At 44.6% G+C, this 26,923-nt stretch overlaps 1 protein-coding gene across 9 annotated transcripts in view; it reads left to right on the top strand.

Annotated features, from left to right (window-relative positions):
- Positions 1 to 26,923, top strand: part of LOC144668683 (PH and SEC7 domain-containing protein 1-like) — a 159,271-nt gene that overhangs the window by 109,979 nt on the left and 22,369 nt on the right. For 8 of the 9 annotated variants that reach the window (XM_078530986.1, XM_078530988.1, XM_078530987.1 and 5 more), the window contains 2 exons: positions 3,440 to 3,529; positions 25,174 to 25,217. In XM_078530986.1, coding sequence (XP_078387112.1) covers positions 3,440 to 3,529; positions 25,174 to 25,217 — 134 coding nt within the window. Of the gene's footprint in view, positions 1 to 3,439; positions 3,530 to 19,805; positions 19,992 to 25,173; positions 25,218 to 26,923 lie in introns of those variants that run through there. The other variant, XM_078530992.1, reaches the window with a different exon arrangement.

Below are 26,923 nucleotides of genomic sequence, written 5' to 3'. Positions count from 1 at the left end.
CCTATTATTTTTACACTTTCTCTGAAATTTGCCTACATATCTGCTCTTCTATTTCTCTCTGACTGTTTGCGGGCCTATAGTACATCCCCAGAAGTGTGATTGCTCCTTTTTTGTTATTCAGTTCTACCCATATGGCTTCATTTGAGGAGCCTTCTAAGATGTCATCCCTCCTTACTGTTGTAATTGATTCCTAGATCAATATTGTGATACCACCTCTTTTACCTCCTTCCCTGTCTCGCCTGAAGACCCTATATCCTGGAATATTGAGCTGCCAATCCTGCCCCTCAACCATGTCTCTGTGACAGCAATGACATCACACTTCCATGTGTTAATTTGTGCCCTCAACTCATCTGCCTTATTCGTCAGACTCCTTGCATTAAAATAAATACCATCCAACCTTGCCAAGCTCCCTTGTGCCTTAACTGGCCTATAATTTCTATGCCTTCCAGACTCACTTGCTCTCTCTTCTAATTTTGGCTGTGCATCTCCCCCTGCTGAACCTCCTCTCAGGATCCCATCCCCCTGCCAAGTTAGTTTAAACCCTTTCCAACAGCACTCGCAAACCTCCCCACAAGGATGTTGGTCCCATTCCGGTTCAGGTGCAACCCGCCCGCCTTGTACAGGTCCCACTGCCCCCAGAAACAGTCCCAATGTCCCAGAAATCTAAAGCCCTCCCCTCTGCACCATATCTCCAGCCACGCATTCATCTGGACTAACCCATACTCACTAGCAAGTGGCACCAGAAGTAATCCAGAGATTACTACCTTTTGAGGTCCTGTTTTTTAATCTGTTTCCCAGCTCCCTAAATTCTACTTGCGGGAACTCATCCCTCTTTCTACCTATGTCGTTGGTACCAATATGTACCACGATCTCTGTCTGTTTGTCCTCCCCCTTTAGAATGCCCTGCAGCCGTTCAGTGACATCCTTGACCCTGGCACCAGGGAGGCAACATACCATCCTGGAGTCAAGTCTATGGCCGTAGAAATGCCTGTCTGTTCCCCTTACTATCGAGTCTCCTACCACTATTGCTCTTCCCCTCTTTTTCCTCCCCCCTGTGCAGCTGAGCCACTCACAGTGCCATGAGCGTGGCTGCACTCCCCAGAGGAACCATCACTCTCATCGTTTTCCAACACAGAGAAATGGTTCTTGAGCGAGATGCACCCTGGGGATTTCCTGACTACCTGCCTGACACCTTTCTTCTGACTGATGGTCACCCATTCCCTCTCTGTCTGCACTTCTGTAAGCTGTGGGGTGACCACATCTAAAAACGTGCTATCCACGAAACTATCAGCCTCGTGGATGCACCTCAGAGCCTCCAGCTGTTGCTCAAGCTCCAAAACTCAGAGCTCAAGTAGCGGCAGCTGGTGTCACTTCCTACACACGTGGTCGGCCAGAGCGCAAGGAGCATCTAAGACTTCCCACATGTTGCAGGCGGTACATAACACGGGACTGAGCTGCCCTGCCATGCCTCTAGTTGAAAAAAAACCCTTACTTTAAGTTAAATACAGTAAAAAAAATTAAATTATTTATGTACTTTAAATAAAAACTAGAACCCTTATCTTTCCTTAGCTTAATCTATTTTAAACTGGAGAAAAACTGGAGGAAAAAACTGGAGAAAAACATTTACCCACGACTCACCAATCAGCTCTCACCTTTGTGCTGGCGTCACTTTTTGAAGCTTCCCCGCACTCACGCTGGTTCTGATCTCTCCACCGCTCTCTCACGCTGTCTTGTGATGTCATTCTTGTTATTTTCAACAAGAACTGACTGCAGGACACTCTTCCCAGACTGCTTCACCGCGATGCTGACTGCAGGACACTCTTCCCAGACTGCTTCGCTGTGATGCGGACTGCAGGACACGCTTCCCAGTCTGCTTCACCATGATGCTGACTGCAGGACACTCTTCCCAGACTGCTTCACCGTGATGCTGACTGCAGGACACTCCTCCCAGACTGCTTCACCGTGATACTGACTGCAGGACACTCTTCCCAGGCTGCTTCACCGTGATGCTGACTGCAGGACATTCTTCCCAGACTGCTTCACCATGATGCTGACTGCAGGATACTCTTCCCTGACTGTTTCACCACGATGCTGACTGCAGGATACTCTTCCCAAACTGTTTCACCGCAATGCTGACTGCAGGACATTCTTCCCAGACTGCTTCACCGTGATGCTGACTGCAGGACATTCTTCCCAGACTGCTTCACCGCGATGCTGACTGCAGGACACTCTTCCCCAATCATATCAGTCCCGGGATATTGTTGCAGGAGTTCCTCAGGGTAGTGTCCTAGGCCCAACCATCTTCAGCTGCTTCATCAATGACCTCCCTTCCGTTCTAAAGGCAGAAGTGGGGGTGTTTGCTAATGATCACACAATGTTCAGCACCATTTGCGACTCTTCAGATACTGAAGTAGTCCATTTCCAAATGCAGCAAGACCTGGACAATATCCAGTTTTGGGCTGACAAGTGGCAAGTAACATTCACGCCACACAAGTGCCAGGCAATGATCATCTCCAACAAGGGAGAATTTAACCATCTCCCCTTGACATTCAATGACATTACCATCGCTGAATCCCCCATTACCAACAACCATTGATCAGAAACTGAACTAGACCAGCCGTATAAACACTTTGGCTACATGAGCAGGTCAGAGGCTGGGAATTCTGAGGCGAGAAACTTACCTCCTCACTTCCCAAAGCCTGCCCACCATCTACAAGTCACAAGCCAGGAGTGTGATGGAATACTTTCTACTTGCCTGGATAAGTGCAGCTCCAACAACACTTGAGAAGCTTGTTACCATTCAGGACAAAGCAACCCATCCACCACCTTCAACATCCACTCCCTCTACCACTAACACACACTGGCAGCAGTGTTTACCATCTACAAGATGCACTGCAGCAACTTACCAAGGCTTCTTTGACAGCACCTTCCAAACCTGTGACCTCTACCAGCTAGAAGGACAAGGGCAGCAGATGAATGGGAACATCACCACCTGGAAGTTCCCTTGCAAGCCACATACCATCCTGACTTGGAAATATATCGCCATTCCTGCACTGTCACCGGGTCAAAATCTTAGAATCTTAACAGCACTGTGGGTGTACCTACACCACATGGACTGTAGAGATGCAAGAAGGCAGCTCACCTCCACCTTCTCAAGGACAATTAGGAATGGGCAATAAATGCTGGCCTTGCCAGTCATGCCTATATCCCATGAAATAATGAATAAAAAGGTTAAGATGAGGGGTGGGAGGAGGTTTGTGTGGAGCATAAACACTGGCACAGACCATTTGGACTAAATGACCTGTTTCTGATCTGGAGACTACAGTGCAGCCTCTGACATACCACATACAAGACCAAGGGAGAACAGATAGTTTTCCCAAAAGCTCAGAAGGCTTTCTCTTTTGCTTTGTGTCTGAACTTTTTCTCTTTCTGATCTCAGAATATTGGCAAGAGGATGTCTTGTTCCGAATTCATCGGGAACTTGGAAGGACTGAATGATGGGAAAGATTTCCCAAAGGAGCTGCTCAAGGTAAGATTGCTGGGAAACAATTAGCGTTGTATCGGTGCTGGTCATGTCCAGACAGAGGACTTCTGTAATTCTGGATTTTTTTTTACTCAAATCCTTCCAGCCCCTTTTGAACAAAACCAACTCTAATTACTTGTTAACAGTGACAAAGTCAGAAAGCAAAAGGAAAGGAAGTTAAGAGTATTGAGCAGAATTGTTGCTGATCTAATGTGTTTTGCTTGAGCTCTGGGAATATGCTATTAGATTGTTCTTATTTAATAACTGAGCTGTCTTTTCATTATGGCACTGAGCACTGACAGAAATTAGCTTCATGCTCAAACTGACTGAGATTGATGGCATGGAAACTGATCAAAGTTGTCAATTTTCTCACTGCCGCTGCAGACGGCCTCACACATCCTGCTGTTTGACATCCAGCCCTGTTTGTGTCTGCTTTGTCTCTCTCTCTCTCTGGGCTTTGCTCTTGTTTATGAGGCCTAGAGGGACCCAGTTGTGAATCTGCCGATTCTGTGCTGTTGTCAGGAACTTATGGTGAGTGAATAAGTCAAGTCCCAATTTTATTGCAGTCACAAATTGAATATTGGATGTTAAATGAAGGGAGTCGATAGGATAAATGGAAATAAATCTTTTCCACTTTTTAAACCTCTGCTAAAGTTAAGGTAGTCACGTTTTGGGTACTGAGCACACGTTACCCATGTGGGTGTTGCAGGCAAGGCCAGCATTTGTTACCCAATGTTAATTGCCCTTGAGAAGGTGATGGTGTGCTGTCTTCTTGAACCGCCAGTCCAGTACAACTGAGTGGCTTGCTAGACCATTGCAGAGGACAGTTAAGAGTCAACCACATTGCTGTGGGTCTGGAGTCACATGTAGGCCAGACCAGGTGAGGACGGCAGATTTCCTTCCCTAAAGGACATTAGTGAACCAGATGGGTCTTTATGACAATTGATGATAGCTTCATGGTCACCATTACTGAACCTAGTTTTCAAAGCCAGAATAATTAGTTGAATTCATATTCCACCATCTATCATGGTGGGATTTGAATACGTGTCCCCAAAGCTTTAACTTGGACCTCGGGATTACTGGCCCAGTGACATTACAACTAAGCCACCATCTGCCACTACACCACCCTCTCCCAAGCAAGCAAGTCCAAAATTAGAGATCATAAACATAAGGCATTGCTGGTAAATCCAAAAAGGAATTCAGGAAACATTCGGAAAAAAAATCTTTATTCGTAGAGTTGTGAATGTGGAACCCACTGCCACATTGACAGTTGTGTCAAATAGCATAAATACGGTTAAGGAGATGCTAAATAAGTATATGGGGGAGAAAGGATTTGAGCATCATTGTGGTAATGTCACTAAACTGGTGATGCAGAGGCTCAGGCTAATGCTCTGGTGACATGGGTTCAAATCCCATCATGGCTGGTGGAATTTAAATTTAATTAATAAAATCTGAAATTGAAAGCTAGTCTCAGTAATGGTGACTGTGGAGCTATCACTTGTATCACTAGGTTTAGTCTGACTATAGAGAAGCACCCGGAACGATCCAGAGTAAGCATAATTAACAGGGAGAAAGCCAACTTCAATGGGGCAAGAACAGATCTGGGCCGAATTAATTGGAGTCAGAGGCTGGCGGGAAAAGCGGTAGCTGCGCAATGTGCAACCTTTGAAGAAGAGGTATATTGGACACAGTCAAGGTATATTCCCTTGAAAGGGAAAGGTAGGGTGAGTAAATGAGAGAGAAATTAACAAAGGAAAAAAAGTGTGATTATGTCAGATGTCAGGTGGAAAGTACAATTGAGAACCATGTTCAAAAGGAAGGTGAAAAAGCAAATAAGAGAAGCAAAGAGGGAGTATGAAAAGAGACTGGCAGCTAACATAAAAGGGAATTCCAAAGTCTTTTATAAGCATATAAATAGTAAAAGAGTGGTAAAAGGAAGAGTAGGGCCAAGCAAGGACCAAAAATGGGACTTACGAATGGAGGTAGAGGGCAAAGCTGAGGTATAAGCCGAGGTATGAGGTATAAGCTGAGGTGGGGGTATAGCTGAGGTATTAAATGAATATTCTCCACTGATGCTGCCAGACCTGCTGAGTTTTTCCAGGTAATTCTGTTTTTGTATTAAATGAATACTTTGCTCCTGTCTTTACCAAGGAAAGAGATGCTACCCAGGCCTTGGTGAAAGAGGTCATTCAGACACTAGAAGGATTTAAAATTGAAAAGGAGGAGATAGGCTGTCTGTACTCAAAAGTTGATAAGGCACCAAGACCGGATGGGATGCAGCCAAGGACACTGAGGGAAGAGAGAATGGAAATTATGGAGGCACTGGCCATAATTTTTCAGTCTTCCTTAGATTCGGAGGTAAGTGCCAGAGGGCTGGAGAATTGCAAATGCCACACCATTGTTCAACAAAGGGTGTAAAGCTAAGCCCAGCAACTACAGGCCAGTCAGTTTAGCTTCAGTGGGGTAACTTCTAGAAACAATAATTGGGGACAAAATTCATAGCCACATGGACAAATGTAGGCTAATTAAAGAAAGCCAGCATGGATTTCATAAGGGAAAATCGTGTTTAACTAATTTGCCAGAGTTTTTTTGAAGAGGTAACAGAGAGGGTTGATGAGGGTACTGCTGTTGATGTGGTGTACATGGACTTCCAAAAGTCATTTGATACAGTGCTACACAACAGACATTTGAGCAAAGTTATAGCTCATGGAATAAAAGGGACATGGATACAAAATTGGCTGAGTGACAGGAGACAGACAGTAGTGGTTAATGGATGTTTTTCAGGCTGGAGGAAGGTGCATAGTGGAGTTCCCCAGGGGTCAGTGTTGGGACCCTTGCTTTTCCTGACTGGGATTAGTGACCTAGACTTTGGTGTACAGGGCACAATTTCCAAATTTGTTGATGATATGAAACTTGGAAGCATTTTGTGAACTGTGAGGAAGATAATGTAGAAGTTCAAAAGAACATAGAGAAGTTGGTGGAATGGGTGGACAGGTGGCAGATGGCAGATGAAGTTCAGTGTGGAGAAATGTGAAGTGATTCATTTTGGAAGGAAGAACATGGGGAGACAGTATAAAATAAGTCAAAAGCAAAAAACTGCAGATGCTGGAAATCCAAAAAAAAGAAATAAAAATACCTGGAAAAACTCAGCAGGTCTGACAGCATCTGCGGAGAGGAACACAGTTAACGTTTCGAGTCTGTATGACCCTTCAACAGAACTAAGGAAAAATAGAAGAGAGCTGAAATACAAGGTGAAATTGGGTCAAGTAGAGCTGGATAGAGGGCCAGTGATAGGTGGAGATAGCCAAAAGATGTCATAGACAAAAGGACAAAGAGGTGTTGACAGTGGTGATATTATCTAAGGAATGTGCTAATAGGTGACATTAAGGGTAGAAAAATAAGTCATTGAAGGTGTCAGGACAGGTTGAAAGAGTGGCTAGTAAAGCATACAGTATCCTCGGCTTTATTAATAGGGGCATAGAGGACAAGAGCAAGGAGGTTATGTTGAACTTGTATAAAACACTATTTCGGCCTCAGCTGGAGAATTGTGTCCAGTTCTGGGTGCCACACTTTAGGAAGGATGTGAAGGTATTGGAGAGAGTGCAGAAAAGATTCACGAGAATGGTTCCAGGGATGAGGAATTTCAGTTATGAAGATAGATTGGAGAAGATGGGACTGTTTCCTTGGAGGAAAGAAGACTGAGAGGAGATTTGATAGAGGTGTTCAAAGTCATGAGGAGCTCGCAGGGGAAGAAACTGTTCCCACTTGTGGAAGGACGGAGAACAAGAGGGCACAGATTTAAAATAATCGGCAAAATAAACAAAAGCGAGATGAGAAAAAAACTTTTTCGCATAGCCAGTGGTTAAGGTCTGGAATGCGCTGCCTGAGAGTGCGGTAAAGGCAGGTTCAATTGAAGAATTCAGAAGGGAATTAGACTGTTATCTGAAGAGGAAGAATGTGTAGGGTTATGAGGAGAAGGCGGGAGAATGGCACTAGGTGAATTGCTCATTCAGAGAGCAAGTGCAGACATAATGAGACGAATGGTCTCCTTCTGCACTGTAACAGTTGTGCTTTTGTGATTGTCAATTGTCGTAGAAATCCATCTGGTTCACCAATGTCCTTTAAGGAAGGAAATCTGCCATCCTTACCTCGTCTGGCCTACATATGACTCCAGACCCACAGCAATGTGGTTGACTCTTAATTGCGCTCTGAAATTGCTGAGCATGCCACTCAATTCAAGGGCAATTAGGGATGGGCAACAACTGCTGAACATTCCAGCAACATCCACATTCCTTGAAAGAATAAAGAAAAAACAAGCAGCATGAAATAAACTAAAAATAAATGAACAAATCCCCCCTGGCTCCTGGTTTTGAGATGCTGTATATTAACAGTTTAAGACATGGCATATGGTAAGTGTAACATGCTTGGGAGGAACAGGCAATTTTATATTTTTCCAAAAGCTTTCTTTGCCTCAAGTCTGAGTCTGTTGTAAATTAGTTGATAGAGATTGACTCAAACCATTCAATAGTTCAGTTTTCATTGTAGATTGCAACCACCAGGATGGGAGAAGTTGAAGTAGATGTGCCTTGGTCTTTTCTCACCCAACATCTCCTGTGTTACTAGATTCATGTGTTTGTGTCCTCTGACAAAGTGTGCTATTCACAAGGTGCTAGGGGACTTGCAACATATTGTTTTGAATTTTAAAGCTAGGTACTAGTGGAAAGAATGATCTCAATGTGTTTAAGACCAGTGCAGTGTAAGGAACCAGGAGAGGCGGCGTAGAGCAGTACAGCCAATGCCATGCCGTGTTTGAGTTACCTTAACTAAAGTTAATTCCCAAACACCAGGCAAGAGGAACAGGTTTCTCAATCCCTTGCAATGGACACAGTTCTGCAATGTGCCACTGTTCTCAAAGTGGTCTGCTTCTCTCTGCTGGCAAAACGCTAGCAGCAATGCTGAAACAATACTGCTGGGGCAGCTGGGTTGCTGAACTGAGATTTTGAGACTTCAAGCCCCTCTCCAGGATCTAGGTACATAATCTTGGTTGACATTCTGGTGCAGTATTGAAGGAGTACAGCACTGTTGAGATAAGACACTGTACTAAAGTTCCATCGCATTGTTCAGATCGATGTAAGAGATCCCTTAGCAATATTGTATTCCAAGAAGAATGAATTGTCCTCATGTCTTGATCATATTCTTTCCTCTACAGATGCAACCAACACATTCATCTCATTTGTTTATTTGTGGGATCTTGCCAAGTTTGCCTACATAATAACAGCAATTGGCCTCCAAAAAGAAAGTATATTCATTGGTTGAAAAGCTAGTTGGGCTGTCTCGATGATGTAATAAGGTGTGCTGCAAAGTTATTTCTTATTGGCCTGCACATAATTGAAGCTATGGCCCAGCGTATTGATTGATACTCTGATTCAGTGACACTGCCTCCAGTGGCTGGAGGAGCAACAACCACCATCTCCCTGTTTCCCTTCACGAATGTCACAGGGTTTGGGGCTACTGCCAGCCTCAGGATTGAAGCACAAATGCATCATTGGACCCGAGAGAAGCATATTTCAGCTGCACCATAGCCTGCTTTAGGCAATGCAAATCTTAATTTTTCATTTGCTCCCATTATAGTTTATTTCTCTCCCTTTTGTTCCTCTCCCCTGAGAGCAATGACCTTTCACTGGCACTCCAGTGACCATGATTGTTTTAAGTTCCTCCCTCCCTTTTGCACCCTACTTTTCTACTATTCTTGGGATGATTTTTGTATCTTCTACTATGAAGATAGATACAAAATACTTGTTCAAAATCCCTGCCATTTCTTTGCTTGCCATTATTAATTGTCCAGTCTCACCCTCTAATGGATCAACACTAACTTTAGCTACTCTTTTCATTATTATATACTTGTAGAAACTTTCACTCTGTTTTTATATTTCTTTCTTTGTTTTCTGTCATATTCCGTCTTGATTTTTTTAGTTATCCTTTGCTGCTTTTTAAAATGTTCCCAATCTTCTGAGTTAACACTAATCCTTTGCAGCATTGTACATCTTTTATTTTAATTTGATATAATCTCTAACCTCTTCAGTTAACCACAGCATCCTTTTTGTAGTCCTTCTTTCTCAATGGAATATATTTTTGTTGAGAGTTATTAAATATCTCCTTATCTGTCTACCACTACTTCTCTGCAGCCTTACTTCTAACCTATTTTCCAATTCCACTTTAGCCAACTCTGTCTTCATACCTTTGTAATTGTCTTAAGTTTAGGACACTAGTTTCAGACACAGATTTCTCACCCTGAAAGTGTGTGAAAATCTTTCATGTTATGATCACTCTTACCTAGATGATCCTTTACTATGTGGTCATTAATTAACCCTGTCTCATTGCATATAACCAAGTCTAAAACAGCCTGTTATCTGGTTAGAATATATTGTTCTAAGAAACTGTCCCAAACACACACTATGAACTTATCTTCCAGGCTACCTTTGCCAATTTTATTCATCCAATCTAAAAGAAGATTAAAATCTCCCATGATTATTACAGTACCTTTGTTTAAAAATATTATTTCTTGATTTATACTCTATCCTGCAGTGTAGCTACTGTCAGAGGGTTTATAAGCCACTCCTCCCAGTGACTTCATTCCTTTGCTATTTCTTATCTTCACCTAAACTGATTCTATATTTTGATCCTCTGAACCAAAATCATTTCCCACTACTTGACTGATCTCATCCTTTATTAACAGAGCTACCCCACTTCTTTTTCCTTTCTTCCTGCCTTTCCAAAATGTCAAATACCCTTGAATATTCAGATCCCAGCCGTGGTCACTTTGCAACCATGTCTCACATCATACTCATTTGTTTCTATCTGTGCTATCAGCTTATCCATCTTGTGACAAATGCTGTGTGCATTAGGATAAACAGCCTTTAATTCAGTCTTTTTACCATTTTATCTTACAGTATTTGCTGGTGCACTCTTACGTTTGTACGCTCTGTCCCTTCCCGTCATACTCTAGTTACCATTACCTGCATCGTTACCCTGCACTATTTCCTTGTCCTTTCTTTTTAACCTTTCAAATCTCTTGTCTCATGAACCCTTCCCCTCCCCCCCACCACCAACTATTTAGTTTAAAGGCTTCTCTGCAGTCTTAGTTATATGATTTGCCAGTACACTGGTCCCTGCATGGTTCAAGTGAAGACTGTCCCAATGGTACAGCTCCCTCTTTCCCTAATAATGGTACCAGTGTTCCACAAATCGAAATCTCACGAATCGAAACCTATTTCTCCCACACCAGTTTTTGAGCCATGCATTTAACTCTCCAATCTTATCTAGCTTATGCCAATTTGCTTGTGGCTCAGTTAGTAATCCAGAGATTATTACCTTTGTTGTTTTGCTTTCCAACTTAGCCCCTAGCTGCTCATACTCCCAGTGAAGAACCTCTTTCCTAGCCCTATCTATGTCGTTGGTACCCACGTGGACCATGACAAATGGATCCTTCCTGTCCCAGTTCCTTTCCAGCCCTGAGGAGATGTTCTTAACCTTGGCACCAGGCAGGCATCATGGTCTTCAGGACTCATGCTCTCAGCTGCAGAGAACAATTACAACTTAATGTCCACTCTTTTATTTTCTTCCAGCCCCATTGAGATGAAGACCAACAACAGGGTATAGGGGCTAGACAGGAAAGTGGAGCTGAGCCACAATTGGATCAGCCATGACCTTCTCAAATTGTGGAGCAGGCTCGAGGGGCTGAATGGCCTAGTCCTGCTCCTAATTTGTTTGTGCGTATGTTCGTATCCCCTTAGCTTTGAAAATTGCCTTTTGAGCCTATCGACTCATTCGTAATTATATAGTTTAACTGGAGAAAATTACAGAGGAAATGGCACAGGCATGTTCCATCTTGCATCCTCTTCCTTTAGACTTGAGGGGGCTTTGTGATTGACTGCACCGCCTAGGGGTATCGTGTCTAATGGGAGTGGGTGAGACGATAATTTGCAGGTGCAGCTTAACAGGCTCCTCAGCTGGATCTGTTTGCTGTTGCTCAGAATGAGGGTTCACCAGCATAAGGATACCTGTAATGTAGAGGGATCTCTCGGGGTCCAGATGTACCTGAGGGAGGAGTTACGTCTCTAGAGGCTTTGATTTTGTTCTTGTGTTTATGCCTCTGCATGTTGATAGTGGGTCATTAATCAGTGTGTCCCTCTTCCTCTCCCACTCCCTGCTGACTCCCCGCTGACTGGGTAGCTCTTCCCCAGAGAAAATTGTTTTGGGTGAAGTGATGATTCATACGCAAATATGCTAAGAGAGTAGGCAGCTTGATTCTAACTACCAATGGGACCAATCCTCCATGTCCTGGAAAATAAAAGATGTTTCCTTTTGTTTTCAAAGCACAAACAATAGATTTGGAGTTATCTAAGACGGTTGTTTTCAAACTTTCCTATGTGGAAAAACTACCCCCAGATAGGGACCTACTCGCAGGGACCCCATACAGATATGGACACAGTCCCAGTGGCTTACTGCGAATCTCAGCAGACATCCTGAAGCACTCCCAGGGACATTGATTTTTACTTTTTCATGGGACGTGGGTGTCATTGGCAAGTCCAGCATTTGTTACCCATCCCCAACTGCTACAACTGAGTGGCTTGCAAGCTCATTTCAGAGGACAGTTGAAAGTCAACCACAATGTGTTAGGTTAGGAGTCACACATGGGCCAGACCAGGAAAATTGATTTCCTTCCTCGTACAAAGGGAACCAAATTTTTTTTTTGGTTAGTTTCAATTTTTAAATAATTATCTTTTAATTAATCAGATTCAATTTAATTGCTACCAGTAGCTGGGGTGGGATTTGAATCCATCTTCCCAGAGCATTAGCCTGGGTCTTGGATTACAGGTTTAGTGATATTAACATGTCCCCTTGAGTTCTGGTCTAACATCTGTTCTGAAGTCCATCAGCTAGCAAAAGCAAACCAGACCTATCAATGCTGTGCATGTTCTTATCAGGAAAATAGCACGCTGCTTGTCAGGAAATATACAAAAAATGCATAAAAAGAAAAGACAAAAAGCTAAAAGCTACTGTGGATGCTGGAAATCCAAAACAAAAACAGAATTACCTGGAAAAACTCAGCAGGTCTGGCAGCATCGGTGGAGAAGAAATCAGTTAACGTTTCGAGTCTCCATGACCCTTCGGCAGAACTGAGTATAGTTAGGAGAAAGGCGAAATATAAGCTGGTCTAAGGTGGGGGGGGCGGGGGGAGAGAGAAGTTGAGGGTGGGGTGATTGTGGAGATAAGCAAGCAGTGATAGGAGCAGATAATCAAAAGATGTCACAGACAAAAGGATCAAAGAGGTGTTGAAGGTGGTGATATTGTCTAAGAAAAGTGCTAATTAAGAATGGAAGACAGGATACTCAAGGTACAGCTCTAGTGGGGGTGGGGTGGACAGACTAACAAAGTTTTAGTTTTAGATTTAAAAATAATGGAAATAGGTGGGAAAAGAAGAATCTATATAAATTATTGAAAAAAAAGGGAGGGGGGAGAAACAGGGTGGGGATGGGAGGAGGGGGAGTTTAAGATCTAAAGTTGTTGAATTCAATATTCAGCCCGGAAGGCTGTAAAGTGCCTAGTCGGAAGATGAGGTGCTGTTCCTCCAGTTTGCGTTGGGCTTCACTGGAACAATGCAGCAAGCCAAGGACAGACGTGTGGGCAAGAGAACAGGGTGGAGTGTTAAAATGGCAAGCGACAGGGAGGTTTGGGTCCTTCTTGCGGACAGACCGCAGGTGTTCTGCAAAGCGGTCGCCCAGTTTGCGTTTGGTCTTTCCAATGTAGAGGAGACCGCATTGGGAGCAACGAATGCAGTAGACTAAGTTAGGGGAAATGCAAGTGAAATGCTGCTTCACTTGAAAGGAGTGTTTGGGCCCTTGGACAGTGAGGAGAGAGGAAGTGAAGGGGCAGGTGTTGCATCTTCTGCGTGGGCATGGGGAGGTGCCATAGGTGGGGGTTGAGGAGTAGGGGGTGATGGAGGAGTGGACCAGGGTGTCCCAGAGGGAACGATCCCTACGGAATGCCGTTAGGGGGGGTGAAGGGAAGATGTGTTTGGTGGTGGCATCATGCTGGAGTTGGCGGAAATGGCGGAGGATGATCCTTTGAATGCGGAGGCTGGTGGGGTGATAAGTGAGGACAAGGGGGACCCTATCATGTTTCTGGGAAGGAGGAGAAGGCGTGAGGGAGGATGCGCGGGATATGGGCTGGACACGGTTGAGGGCCCTGTCAACGACCGTGGGTGGAAAACCTCGGTTAAGGAAGAAGGAGGACGTGTCAGAGGAGCTGTTTTTGAAGGTAGCGTCATCAGAACAGATGCGACGGAGGCGAAGGAACTGAGAGAATGGGATGGAGTCCTTTCAGGAAGCGGGGTGTGAGGAGCTGTAGTCGAGGTAGCTGTGGGAGTCGGTAGGCTGGTAATGGATATTGGTGGACAGTCTATCATCAGAAATTGAGACAGAGAGGTCAAGGAAGGGAAGAGAAGTGTCAGGGATGGACCATGTGAAAATGATGGAAGAGTGGAGATTGGAAGCAAAATTAATAAATTTTTCCAGGTCCCGACGAGAGCATGAAGCAGCACCAAAGTAATCATCGATGTACCGGAGAAAGAGTTGTGGGAGGAGGCCGGAGTAGGACTGGAACAAGGAATGTTCCACATACCCCATAAAGAGACAGGCATAGCTGAGGCCCATGCGGGTACCCATAGCCACACCTTTTATTTGGAGGAAGTGAGAGGAGTTAAAGGAGAAATTGTTCAGTGTGAGAACAAGTTCAGCCAGACGGAGGAGAGTAGTGGTGGATGGGGATTGTTTGGGCCTCTGTTCAAGGAAGAAGCTAAGGGCCCTCAGACCATCCTGGTGGGGGATGGAGGTGTAGAGGGATTGGACATCCATGGTGAAGAGAAAGCGGTTGGGGCCAGGGAACTGGAAATTGTTGATGTGACGTAAGGTGTCAGAGGAATCACGGATGTAGGTGGGAAGGGACTGGACAAGGGGAGAGAGAAGGGAGTCAAGATAACTAGAAATGAGTTCCGTGGGGCAGGAACAGGCTGACACGATCGGTCTGCCAGGACAGTTCTGTTTGTGGATTTTGGGTAGGAGGTAGAAGCGGGCCGTCCGAGGTTGGGCGACTATCAAGTTGGAAGCTGTGGGAGGAAGATCTCCAGAGGAGATGAGGTCAGTGACAGTCCTGGAAACAATGGCTTGATGTTCTGTGGTGGGGTCATGGTCCAGGGAGAGGTAGGAGGAAGTAGGAGCCCGCTTCTACCTCCTACCCAAAATCCACAAACAGAACTGTCCTGGCAGACCGATCGTGTCAGCCTGTTCCTGCCCCACGGAACTCATTTCTCGTTATCTTGACTCCCTTCTCTCTCCCCTTGTCCAGTCCCTTCCCACCTACATCCGTGATTCCTCTGACACCTTATATCACATCAACAATTTCCAGTTCCCTGGCCCCAACCGCTTCCTCTTCACCATGGATGTCCAATCCCTCTACACCTCCATCCCCCACCAGGATGGTCTGAGGGCCCTTAGCTTCTTCCTTGAACAGAGGCCCAAACAATCTCCATCCACCACTACTCTCCTCTGTCTGGCTGAACTTGTTCTCACACTGAACAATTTCTCCTTTAACTCCTCTCACTTCCTCCAAATAAAAGGTGTAGCTATGGGTACCCGCATGGGCCCCAGCTATGCCCGTCTCTTTATGGGGTATGTGGAACATTCCTTGTTCCAGTCCTACTCCGGCCTCCTCCCACAACTCTTTCTCCGGTACATCGATGATTACTTCGGTGCTGCTTCATGCTCTCGTCGGGACCTGGAAAAATTTATTAATTTTGCTTCCAATCTCCACTCCTCCATCATTTTCACATGGTCCATCTCTGACACTTCTCTTCCTTTCCTTGACCTCTCTGTCTCAATTTCTGATGATATACTGTCCACCAATATCCATTACAAGCCTACCGACTCCCACAGCTACCTCGACTACAGCTCCTCACACCCCGCTTCCTGAAAGGACTCCATCCCATTCTCTCAGTTCCTTCGCCTCCGTCGCATCTGTTCTGATGACGCTACCTTCAAAAACAGCTCCTCTGACACGTCCTCCTTCCTTAACCGAGGTTTTCCACCCACGGTCGTTGACAGGGCCCTCAACTGTGTCCGGCCCATATCCCGCGCATCCTCCCTCACGCCTTCTCCTCCTTCCCAGAAACATGATAGGGTCCCCCTTGTCCTCACTTATCACCCCACCAGCCTCCGCATTCAAAGGATCATCCTCCGCCAACTCCAGCATGATGCCACCACCAAACACATCTTCCCTTCACCCCCCCTGGCGGCTTTCCGTAGGGATCGTTCCCTCCGGGACACCCTGGTCCACTCCTCCATCACCCCCTACTCCTCAACCCCCACCTATGGCACCTCCCCATGCCCACGCAGAAGATGCAACACCTGCCCCTTCACTTCCTCTCTCCTCACCGTCCAAGGGCCCAAACACTCCTTTCAAGTGAAGCAGCATTTCACTTGCATTTCCCCTAACTTAGTCTACTGCATTCATTGCTCCCAATGCGGTCACCTCTACATTGGAAAGACCAAACGCAAACTGGGCGACCGCTTTGCAGAACACCTTCGGTCTGTCTGCAAGAAAGACCCAAACCTCCCTGTCGCTTGCCATTTTAACACTCCACCCTGTTCTCTTGCCCACATGTCTGTCCTTGGCTTGCTGCATTGTTCCAGTGAAGCCCAACGCAAACTGGAGGAACAGCACCTCATCTTCCGACTAGGCACTTTACAGCCTTCCGGGCTGAATATTGAATTCAACAACTTTAGATCTTAAACTCCCCCTCCTCCCATCCCCACCCTGTTTCTCCCCCCTCCCTTTTTTTTCAATAATTTATATAGATTCTTCTTTTCCCACCTATTTCCATTATTTTTAAATCTAAAACTAAAACTTTGTTAGTCTTTCCACCCCACCCCCACTAGAGCTGTACCTTGAGTATCCTGTCTTCCATTCTTAATTAGCACTTTTCTTAGACAATATCACCACCTTCAACACCTCTTTGATCCTTTTGTCTGTGACATCTTTTGATTATCTGCTCCTATCACTGCTTGCTTATCTCCACAATCATCCCACCCTCAACTTCTCTCTCCCCCCGCCCCCCCACCTTAGACCAGCTTATATTTCATCTTTCTCCTAACTATACTCAGTTCTGCCGAAGGGTCATGAAGACTCGAAACGTTAACTGATTTCTTCTCCACCGATGCTGCCAGACCTGCTGAGTTTTTCCAGGTAATTCTGTTTTTGTCATAAAAAGAAAATATGGGCGCAGAATTGGGTTCCCTAGGTTGATGGGACTTTGGCCAAGGGTTCCAATGCAGATCCCGAATCCGTAGGTCGCACTTTGAAAGTTCCTGGTTTAAATGATGTATAATCGCACGTTGCTCATTTTCACCAGATGTGACCATTTTCTATTTCACACATGAGTTCACGGGCCTTGTTCTAAAGTTAAACTCAGCAGGCGACCTGGGACACTTGATTATTTTCTGATGCACTCATTTCCGAGACAGCTCTGCAAACTAACTGAAATAGCAGCTTTACAGCACAGGCTTGCTGTGCTCATTAACACTCCTGAGAGTTGAGGGTAAGTTTCCATCCATACTTGGGAAAAACAAAATACTTCCCTTAAGTTCCGACAGATGGGTTCCTTTCAGAAAATCCCATAATAATGAACAAGCGCAGCAAATATTTCCCTAGCTACCAATGAACAGGAGGTTTAAAATTAATAAAATAATTTTGGAGCTTATGTCTTCAATTTGAAGCTCCCTCTCCTACCATAGTTCAGGGTGCCATTGATGTACGCAGTAGGGAAACTAGTGAAAAAATGCATTTTTAAAATTAAATCTCATATTTCAATACCTTTCTATGGTTCACTGTCTCGGAATGTTATGTTCCATTGATGTTGCTATGACTGCACTTTCAATAGGCCTATGCTGTGCAATCACCCCTAGCCTCATTACAATTTCTATGCAGGCTTGATAGAATGTGCAGTGTGATCTAAAGGCTATTCAATCCAATGAGACCCGTCGCTTCAGTGATTGATGACCAATTTTCATCATTATCATCCATTTTGCCGAATTTACGACAGATCTAACTTTGGAGAGGAGAAATTCCAAATTATCCCTGTGACCTCCAAGACCTAACTCTCAAGTGTCATTTGATTTCAGAACCTATGTTACTAATCTCTGAGTTTTATTATCTGGTTGACAGTCTCATGGGCCTAACTGAACTGGAGCTGCAGTGTGTATTAGATAGATGCTTGTTCAGTGGGTTGCAATCTTGTCTCCGAGAAAAGAGATTATGGGTTCAAGCTCATAATCCAGTGCTTTACCGAGGGACTGCTGCATTGTCAGAGGGTGCGATCTTTTGGGTGAAATGTTATACCGATATCCTGCCTATTCAAGCAAATGTTAAACATCCCAAGGTAATGTTTGAGGATTAAGGACCTCTGTTAGTGTCCTTGGCCAACAGATAACCTTTACAGATAATCAGAGATTCCCAAAAGTATTCCCAGCACCGTGGATAGGGAGGACATATTCCCCTTAGCAGACAAAAGCAAAATACTGCGGATGCTGGAAATCTGAAACAAAAACAGATAATGCTGGAAAAACTCAGCAGGTCTGACATAGTCTGTGGAGAGAAAGACCATGTCATACGGACTTGAAATGTTAACTCTGTTTCTCTCTCCACAGATGCTGCTAGACCTGCTGAATTTTTCTAGCATTTTCTGTTTTTGTGCCCCTGAGCAGCCAGTTCAATGACCAGGGCTCATAGAATTAAAGTAGTTGGCAGAAGGATTAGAGAAGAGTTTAGAATTTTTTTTTCACCCAGAGGGTGCTGGGGGTCTGCGTTGCCTGAAAGGGTGGTGGAGACAGAAACCCACATTCCATTTAAAAAACACTCGGCTATGCAGTTGAAGTGCTGTAGCCCACTGGACTATGGACCGAGAGCTGCAAAGTGGGATTAGGCTGGATCGCTCCTTTTTTGGACAGCCTGGACACGATGGGCCAAATTGCCTCCTCCTGTGCTGTAAACCTTTCTGTTTCTAGCCAGGCCTCCAATGATAGCTGGCAGGAGCCAGCGGCACAGGGAATTTCAGCCTCTTGTTCTTTACGACAACCGCAATAATTATAAAAAGAAATCTGTGCCGTGTGACACCAATGAATGTGCCAGTATACAGCGAGCATGGTCACAGTACAGTGTACCTGGCCTAGAATAAAACACACAAAGGCAAAATACTGCAGAAGATGCTGGAAATCCTCAGCAGGTCAGGCAGCATCTGTGGAGAGAGAAACCAAGTTAACGTTTCAAAAGGTGAGAGCCCTGAAATGCAAACTCTAGAATAAAACACGCTCACTCTGGTGTTCAGTGTCCATATTTTGGATAGTGTGTGTGGCAGAGTGTATATCATGCATGGTGTAGCATACATTATACTTGGGTTGGTATGGAACATGTATAGTTCAGTGTGCTGTGTGCACCCTCTGGGGTGCATTACTCATGGATTAGTGTGCAGGGAACACTGAGGCTGAGGGACACAGAATTCCTGGGATTGGGGAAAGCATTGAGGACCAGTTAAAGGTGGGAGCCTGGGGGTGGGGAAGGGGTGAGGTTCAGGGCTGCTAATCACACCGCCTACTGTGCCAGTGTCTGACAGCTTTGAGTTGTAGCATTGGGAGGTTGGGTGGAGGGGGGGTGGTGAGGGTTGGCTGATAAGATACCCTTCTCAGTGTGTGTGGTGGAGGTTAGCACCGGGTGGCATGGAATGTGAGCAAGGCTGATAATTAAGATTAATGAAAGCACATCACTTGTAAATCTGCTCTGTTTTTTTTTTAATATTTTAAAAAAAACCCCACCTACGTATATAACCAGATGTTTCTCTATTGAAGCCCTGAGCATTGCCTACAGTGCTAATTAGGAGCTGACATTTGTGACTGACATTGGAAACACTCAACGCCTACTAAACACTACAGCACAGTCACTAATATCAGTGACGAATAGGTGACAGGAGCCTCCCCACAGCATCACCCATGCAGCTTATATAAAGGAAAGTGGGGGGGTTGCGGGGGGTGAGCTGTTTTTATGATCAGGCAAAGCCTGGGTTTGCATGTTAATTTACTGTCAGTCCCAACCAGAGGCTATTGATCGGTTGGGGTGGATCTGCTGTAACTCTGCTCTGCACTGTGCCTGTGCAGCCTGAGTGTTGTCCAGTCCGCTGCCAGAAGGAGGTATGATCGGATTAAACAGCGTCCACACAGGCGAGAATCTGCGGCCCCGCACGGCAGCCTCTGCCCGCTACAACCGGGATTACTGCGGGGCTCACGCCGCTCGGTACCGGCCGCCGCCGCGGTCCAAATCCCTGAGAACTCCGGGCGCAGCGAAACTGCAGAGTAAACAGAAGGTAAGGTCGGCGTAAGAGGAAGACTTGGGCAAATTTGCACCAGTAGCCCGATGGATTTCTCTCTCTCTCTCTCCCATTAAACCCGATGGGTTGCAATTTTCAAAAGTGCTTTCGCCCCTTTTGTTCTGAAAGGGGCGCAACTGTGAACAGAAATGTGAGGAAATTTGGGAAACTTCAAACTATTATTCCAGTCACATTCTCTATCCCGTCTGTGTGTGACCAGCTCCTGCTTTATTAAATCTGGACGTGTATTTAATTAGGATCCCACAAAAGTCATTAGTTGGGGAAATTTGGAACTGTTTTCCACCCCCTTCCCCAGCCCTTTTGCGCCAATGGTGCTGCGGGCGTTGAAGCGGCGCAGGTGGGCTTCCGGGAGAGGGGCGCCCCAAGTAGAGGAAAATCAGCCCTGGGCGATCGCCTGTTATGTTTTTGCTGCATTGCAGCATCATATTGAAAGGGCAGAAACTATTATGGGACCGCAGCTGAAAAATCACTGAAGTCCCAGAGCCCGGGGTAGGAGCTTCAGTTCCGCCCTGGGAGCTGTGTGATTTCTGCTTTAACCTTCTCTTTACTCTGCATGTATACAGCAGCAATTCCTTACAGCATCCCGGGCTGCCCTTGCATTACCATCGCTGAATTCCTGGGGCTTTGACAAGAGCACAACTCAGTCGGCCAGTAACTGTGATCTCAACCCCAGGATTCAGTCACTATTCAGCTCTGCTGGGTCCAAGCCATTCACATTCTACTCCCTTCCCTCAAATTGTTGCTTTTGCTTGTGGCACTTGCAGCTATTTCGAGAGGTGACGTGGGAGAGTTATAGTCATGGCTTTCTGTAACCCCCCTTCCCCAATGGGCCAGATTTTGCTGAAAAATTAACAGCCTCTGAACGACACCAGGGTGTTATTAACGCACATATGGACCTGCAATTTGCCATACCTGTGAATTGCAGATCACTGCAAGTTGCTGACTGCTTTGTCCCACTTCACTTTTAGGTTGCCGAAAGTGACAACTCATGTTTAACCTGTCCATGATTCACATGAAGCTATTGCCTTTGCACATTAAATAGCCATTAAACTCGTCACGGAAAGTTCAAACTAGTAACTAACTAGCCCTCAATGATGTGATAATGGTTAATGATTACCAGTCAGCTTCTCTCACCACAATGTAAGCAACTGGCAGCATAGAGATTCATTCCTTCAGGCCATGAATTATTTTAGGATTATTTTAGTTTAGAAGAGTCAAATTTTGCATTATTTTTACTTTCCCTTTCTGTCCCTTTACTCTCTTAATCCAATATTTCTTTCTCTCTCTTTATTTCACTTTCTGTGGCTGATTTTATGTTGAATTCACTCACTCATTCACCCTCCCTTTCAGTTCTTCCTCTGTTGCTCCAAGCATTTGTGCTCAGTGGGCTGTTCACTATTCAGAGTATACAGTGACCCATTCATATGGTTATCTGGAGGTTTATTGCATAGACATGAATTGGTACTGTTGTTTATTTATTACCTTCCCCCCCCTTTTCATTTGGTAATGATTTAAGTTGCATTCGCCATCTTGGTTATGATACCGGGAGGGGAAAAATCAGAGTGCAGATCACCATAGTCCTGATCCAAGATTATACCAGTTGAACAACTACTCACTGGCGTCAATGGGAAATATATTTGCTCCTGTTTCATTAGGATGTCAAGGAATATGGAACAAAGGCAGGTGTTGGAGCTGAGCTGCAGATCAGCTGTGACCAAATGGAATGGCTGTATGTTGGTCATTCATTAACTGGAATGTGACTGCCACATTTGGCTACACAAGTCACATTGTTCCCAAGTAATTCATTGTAAGAAGCACTTTGGCAGTTTAATGTGATAAGATGCTATAGATAAACAGGTAACATCTTAGTACTGCATGCAGTTTGGATCAGCACATTATGAAAAAGGATATAGAGGCACTGGAGAGGGTGCAGAGAAAGCTTACAAGGATGATATCAGAATAATGCGTGGGTTTACATATAAGGAAAGGACTGACAGGCTGGGTCACTTCTCTCTTGAAAAAAGAAGGCTGAGGGGTGGCCTAAGAGAGGTCTTTAAAATTCAGAAAGGTTTTGTTCGAGTAGATACAGAGAGAATGTTTGCTCTTGTGGGGAAGAGCAGAACTAGAGGCCATCAATAGAAGATAGTCACCAAGAAATCCAATAGGGAATTCCAAGGTAACTTATTTACACAGTGAGTGGTGAGAACATGGAACTTGCTTTCACAGAGAGTGGCTGTAGCGAATAGTGTAGATGCATTTAAGGGGGAGCTGGACAGGCATATGGGGGAGAAGGAATAGAGGGTAATGATGGTAGATTTAGATGACGAAAGATGGGAGGATGCTCAAGTGGAACATGAACACCAGCATAGACTGGTTGGGCTGAAAAGCAGAGGAACAGGCCATATGTCCGATGTAATCTGCAGTGACTTCCTTTGAGCCCTCTCCCACTCACACGAATGGTGGTAGCAGTGTGGAACTCTCTCTCATGAAACACAGCAGATGCTAGCTCAATTTAAGATTTTAAATGTTGAGATTGATTATCTTTTTCGCTAGCTAAGGACATTAAGGGTCACACAGCCAAGGTAAGTCAATAGAGTTGAGGTACCAAATCAGCCATGATCTCATTTGGCTCGAACAGGCTCGAGGGGCTGAATGGCCTCCTCCTGTTCCTATATGTCACTGGAAATATGTTCATACGTAAATTGGAGTTTTCACCAACTTTCTCCAAAACAGCAACTGGGTAACACAAGCTGTGAAGAAATTCATCCCATTTATGTGCCAGAGTTTACAGTAAGTGGAACTACAGTGATATTTAATGTAAATTTTGGCTGGTTCGTTTGGCTTAATCTGGATGTTTCTGTTTTGGGGTTTTCAACTAGCAGGGAGCCCAATAAAGCATTGTGTGACATATTGAAGACTTTATTATGTTAGACCTCATGCTATGTTGTTACAGTGTCTGGCTTAGCACTCTAAAAACATTGCTGCTTTTGCCAAAGGCTGTGCTGTTTCAGAGAGGGTGAGTAATGTGTCTAATGCAACAGCAAGATGAAAAAAATGTTGTGTGTTGTCAGTGATTGTTCCAGTGCCTTTTATAGAGGGGACCAATCAAAATGCAGCAAAAACTCAAGGAGGACTGTTCTGATAAACATCGGTGATTGGGGCATGGAATATTTTTCACATGACCTGGCCAGGGGTCAGCATTGAGCTGCAGCATGCCAAGTACAACAGGGGGTTGGGTGCCACGTCAAGCTCCTTGCATCTTGTCCTGTGAATGGAGGGTGACTTCCATTGTTCACTATTTGTAGTGACTTGCTCTACTTCTTAGCAAAATTGCAAATGTGCGTGCAATAAAAAGCCAAACACAGGACTTCGTCCTAAAGTATCCCTCTCCACCACATAAGACCACCAGGGTGAAACTTGATACACCACGCAGAGGGCAGTTTGGTGTCCGCTTGTGCTGTATTCCGAGAATATTTCTACTGTGACTCACACCCCACTGTGTTGAGACTGCCCAATTGTTTTCAACTGAGAATCCCTACAGAGGCAGAAGACTTGCCCCAGCAGTCTGGGATAAATTCAAATCCCAGTTGCAGCAATGAAGGGGAGAGTGTGCGAACCAACTGTGTCACCCAGTCCTCTGTGGAAATCTAGTTCAGCAAACCAAAAACAGACTGTTCCCAGGAGGTCAGCAAGTGACTAGGTACACCATAATAGTGACTCATTAGCTTACTCTATGGAGATCACCTTTACTGGAGCATGAACTTGTAACTTATTCCATAAAGTGTTTTGGAGGTGTCCAGGGATCTGTAGGAGAGCTTTATGGAAATTAATTTTGGACTAAAGCCATGAGAAAAATGAAGATTATTTATACAAAGCAGCTGGGGCAGGGATGCTTTCAAATGTGGCACTTTCTTCTTGATTGACTTTAAAATAAAATGTAACTTGGAGTCCCGCACATGCATATGCATTACCAGGGAGTGCTCTGTTATTGTCATTCCTTTTAATAATCAAGGATGAAAAAAAAACATTTCGTGCAGTAGCATTTCCCAAGTTCTGGCCTCCCACTTGCCCAGTCAAATATCCAACTCTATTGGCCAAACATCCACCTCCCTCAGTTAAACATCTTTGACAGAACAGGCTTGAGGGACTAAGTGGCCTACTCCTGTTTCTATGTTTTACTGTCCTAACTGACAACACCTACACCTTTTATTACATGGGTCAAAATCCTGGAACTCCCTCCCTAACAGCACTGTTGGGTGTACCTACACCACAGGGACTGCAGCGGTCCAAGAAGGCAGCTCACCACCACCTTCTCAAGGGCAATTAGGGATGGGCAATAAATGCTGGTCTAACCAGTGACGCCCACATCCCACAAATGAATAATATATTAAAAAATGTTGTACGTGGTTGAGTTTGTCAGAGAGTTTCCTGTGTGTTTTCTGTAACAGTTGGGATTGAAAAATAACCCAGAATCTTGTGGAAAGTTGAGTGATATTTTGTTAGATAGCCAGTGCTTTTGATATAAGCACGCCAAACTAATGGTGTTGCAGAAACCCAGGAGACTGAAGCTGCGAAGGAAACGAGTATAGAATCTGTTGGAACAGTGTGTGAAAAACACTTTTAAAAGAACATTCTCCGTTGGGTAGAGTGATGAATGGATAAGTTCAGCAGCTCTTCAAGCAGAGATTTGCAAATGGAAAATTCCCATCCCAGTATAAAAAAAAGTCATTGAAAGCTTGGTTAGATGTTTCCATGGAAAATTCACGACAATATTTGGACATGGTTTCACATGCTGTTTGTAAGAATGTTTAGGATGAAAAATGAAGAAAGTCCTTTACATCTTCCTGAATACCAACCCTACCATCTCCTCAGTATAATATTGCTGTTCGGTTTCTGAGTGGGCATGACCTCCAGTTTAACATCACACCTAAATGTAACATCTAGGACAACATGGTCCTCTCTCAATACTGCACTGTAATGCCATTCCAGGTTGCTCAATTCCTGGCTTGAAGCTTCAAGGTGTAACCTTCTAACTCTGATGCAAGAGCAGCTAAACCAAGCTGACACTCTGAAGCTATATAAAGTTCAGTTTTTGCAGGATTTTCATTATTCATCATGATGCTTCTCACATTCTCTCTCCATCTTTGTCTGTCTGCAGGTTTTGTACAGCTCGATAAAAAATGAAAAGTTACAGTGGACAATGTAAGTATGTAGCATCTGCCTCGAGTTCTTGTTACATTACCACACCAGGTTGTAATTTACTGTCAGTTAAAATCAGATGATATTAAGGATTTCACTACATGCTCCCAGGGACCCCCTGCAAATACTGACATGAGCTCCCGTGACACTTGTCCCCAATTTCTGAAATAAAATGCTGATAAGTTAACATTATACAGGGAAAAATCTAGGCTCTATGGACACTGTTTTCAGGACACCTGCTACTCTCCTCTCCCAGACTGGCTGAAATTGCACGGCTTCATAGACCTCTGTGAGTATCGCTCAGTTCCTCTGGTCTTCACTGGACCCTGACTGGCAGAAACACTCGTGATCATTCATCGTTATCTGTTTTCTAATAGCCTGCATAGCTTAAAGGAAGCAGATAGGCTTTGGTTCTTGCTAATTGCATTGGGTCTCTCTGCCTTGTAATTGACGGTGCATCTGATGGGTTCAAACGATGGTATCAAATTAGCAATCACACATTAATTAGAAAGATTACTGTCTTGCAAATTGGTACAGGTGGGGGACGAAGAGATGGCTTTTAAGTCATGTTCTAAATAAATGAAGATAGCTGTACTCATGCTCTGAACATCTATCTGTTGGATTTGTATATACTAGAGTGTATCTCCCATGACATTGTTCAGGGTACATCAGGGGATTGGAGTGTTTTAGGAACATCCTAGCATTGAACCATAGAATTATAGAATGATACAGCACAGATGGAGGCTATTTGGCCCATCAAGTCTATGTAGGCTCTTTGAATGAGCTATGCAATTAATCATGCTTTCTCCATAGGAACGTAGGAACAGGAATAGGACATTCAGCTCCTCGAGCCTGCTCCACCATTCGCCTAGATCATGGCTGATCATCTACCTCAGTCATGTTCCCGCACTCTCCCCATATCCCTTGATGCCATTAGCCTCTAGAAATCTATCGATTTATGCCTTGAACGCGCTCAATGACTGAACTTCCACAGCCCTCTTGGGCAGAGAATTCCAAAGATTCACCACCCTCTTGAGTGAAAAAACTCCTCCTCATCTCCATCCTAAATGGTTTGTCCCTTATTCTGCGATTTTGTCCCTTGGTTCAAATATTTATCCAATTTCCTTTTAAATAATTGCTATTGAATTTGCTTCCACCGCCCTTTCAGACAGCGCATTCCCAGATCACAACTTGCCGTGTGAGAAAACGTTTCCTCATGTTGTCTCTGGCCCTTTTGCCAGTCGCCTTACATCAATATCCTCTGGTTACTGACCCTTCTGTGCCTGGAAACTGTTTCTCTCTATTTACTCTATCAAACCCTTCATGATTGTGAACATCTCAATCATACGTCCTCTTAAACTTCTCTGCTCCAAGGAGAACAACCCCGGCTCCTACAGTTTCTACACATAATTGAAGTTCCTCATCCCTCTCCCATTCCAGTAATTGTTTTTTTCGAACCGTCTCCCTGTATTATATTGCTGCTGAAATGTAATTAATGTTAAATATTGAGCGAGCTCATGCATGAGGTACTTTAAGAGGCTGTAGAATTTGTGGCTCAGTGTTTTGTGTTGTTGCAGAGATTGAAAGTTCCAAAAGGTTCACTTCTTCTTGGTTATGCTTCTTTCTGCCCAAATCGGACTCTGAGAGTTTGCATTAGGCTGTGAGGAGATGTTTGATTGTGACAGACGCGAGAGGTGTGATGTTCAGGA

This window comes from Cetorhinus maximus, chromosome 27, assembly GCF_964194155.1.
Source record: "Cetorhinus maximus chromosome 27, sCetMax3.hap1.1, whole genome shotgun sequence".
Classification (NCBI taxonomy): domain Eukaryota; kingdom Metazoa; phylum Chordata; class Chondrichthyes; order Lamniformes; family Cetorhinidae; genus Cetorhinus; species Cetorhinus maximus.
Note: the sequence above shows the minus strand (reverse complement) of the source record. Positions and strands in the feature narration are given on the sequence as shown.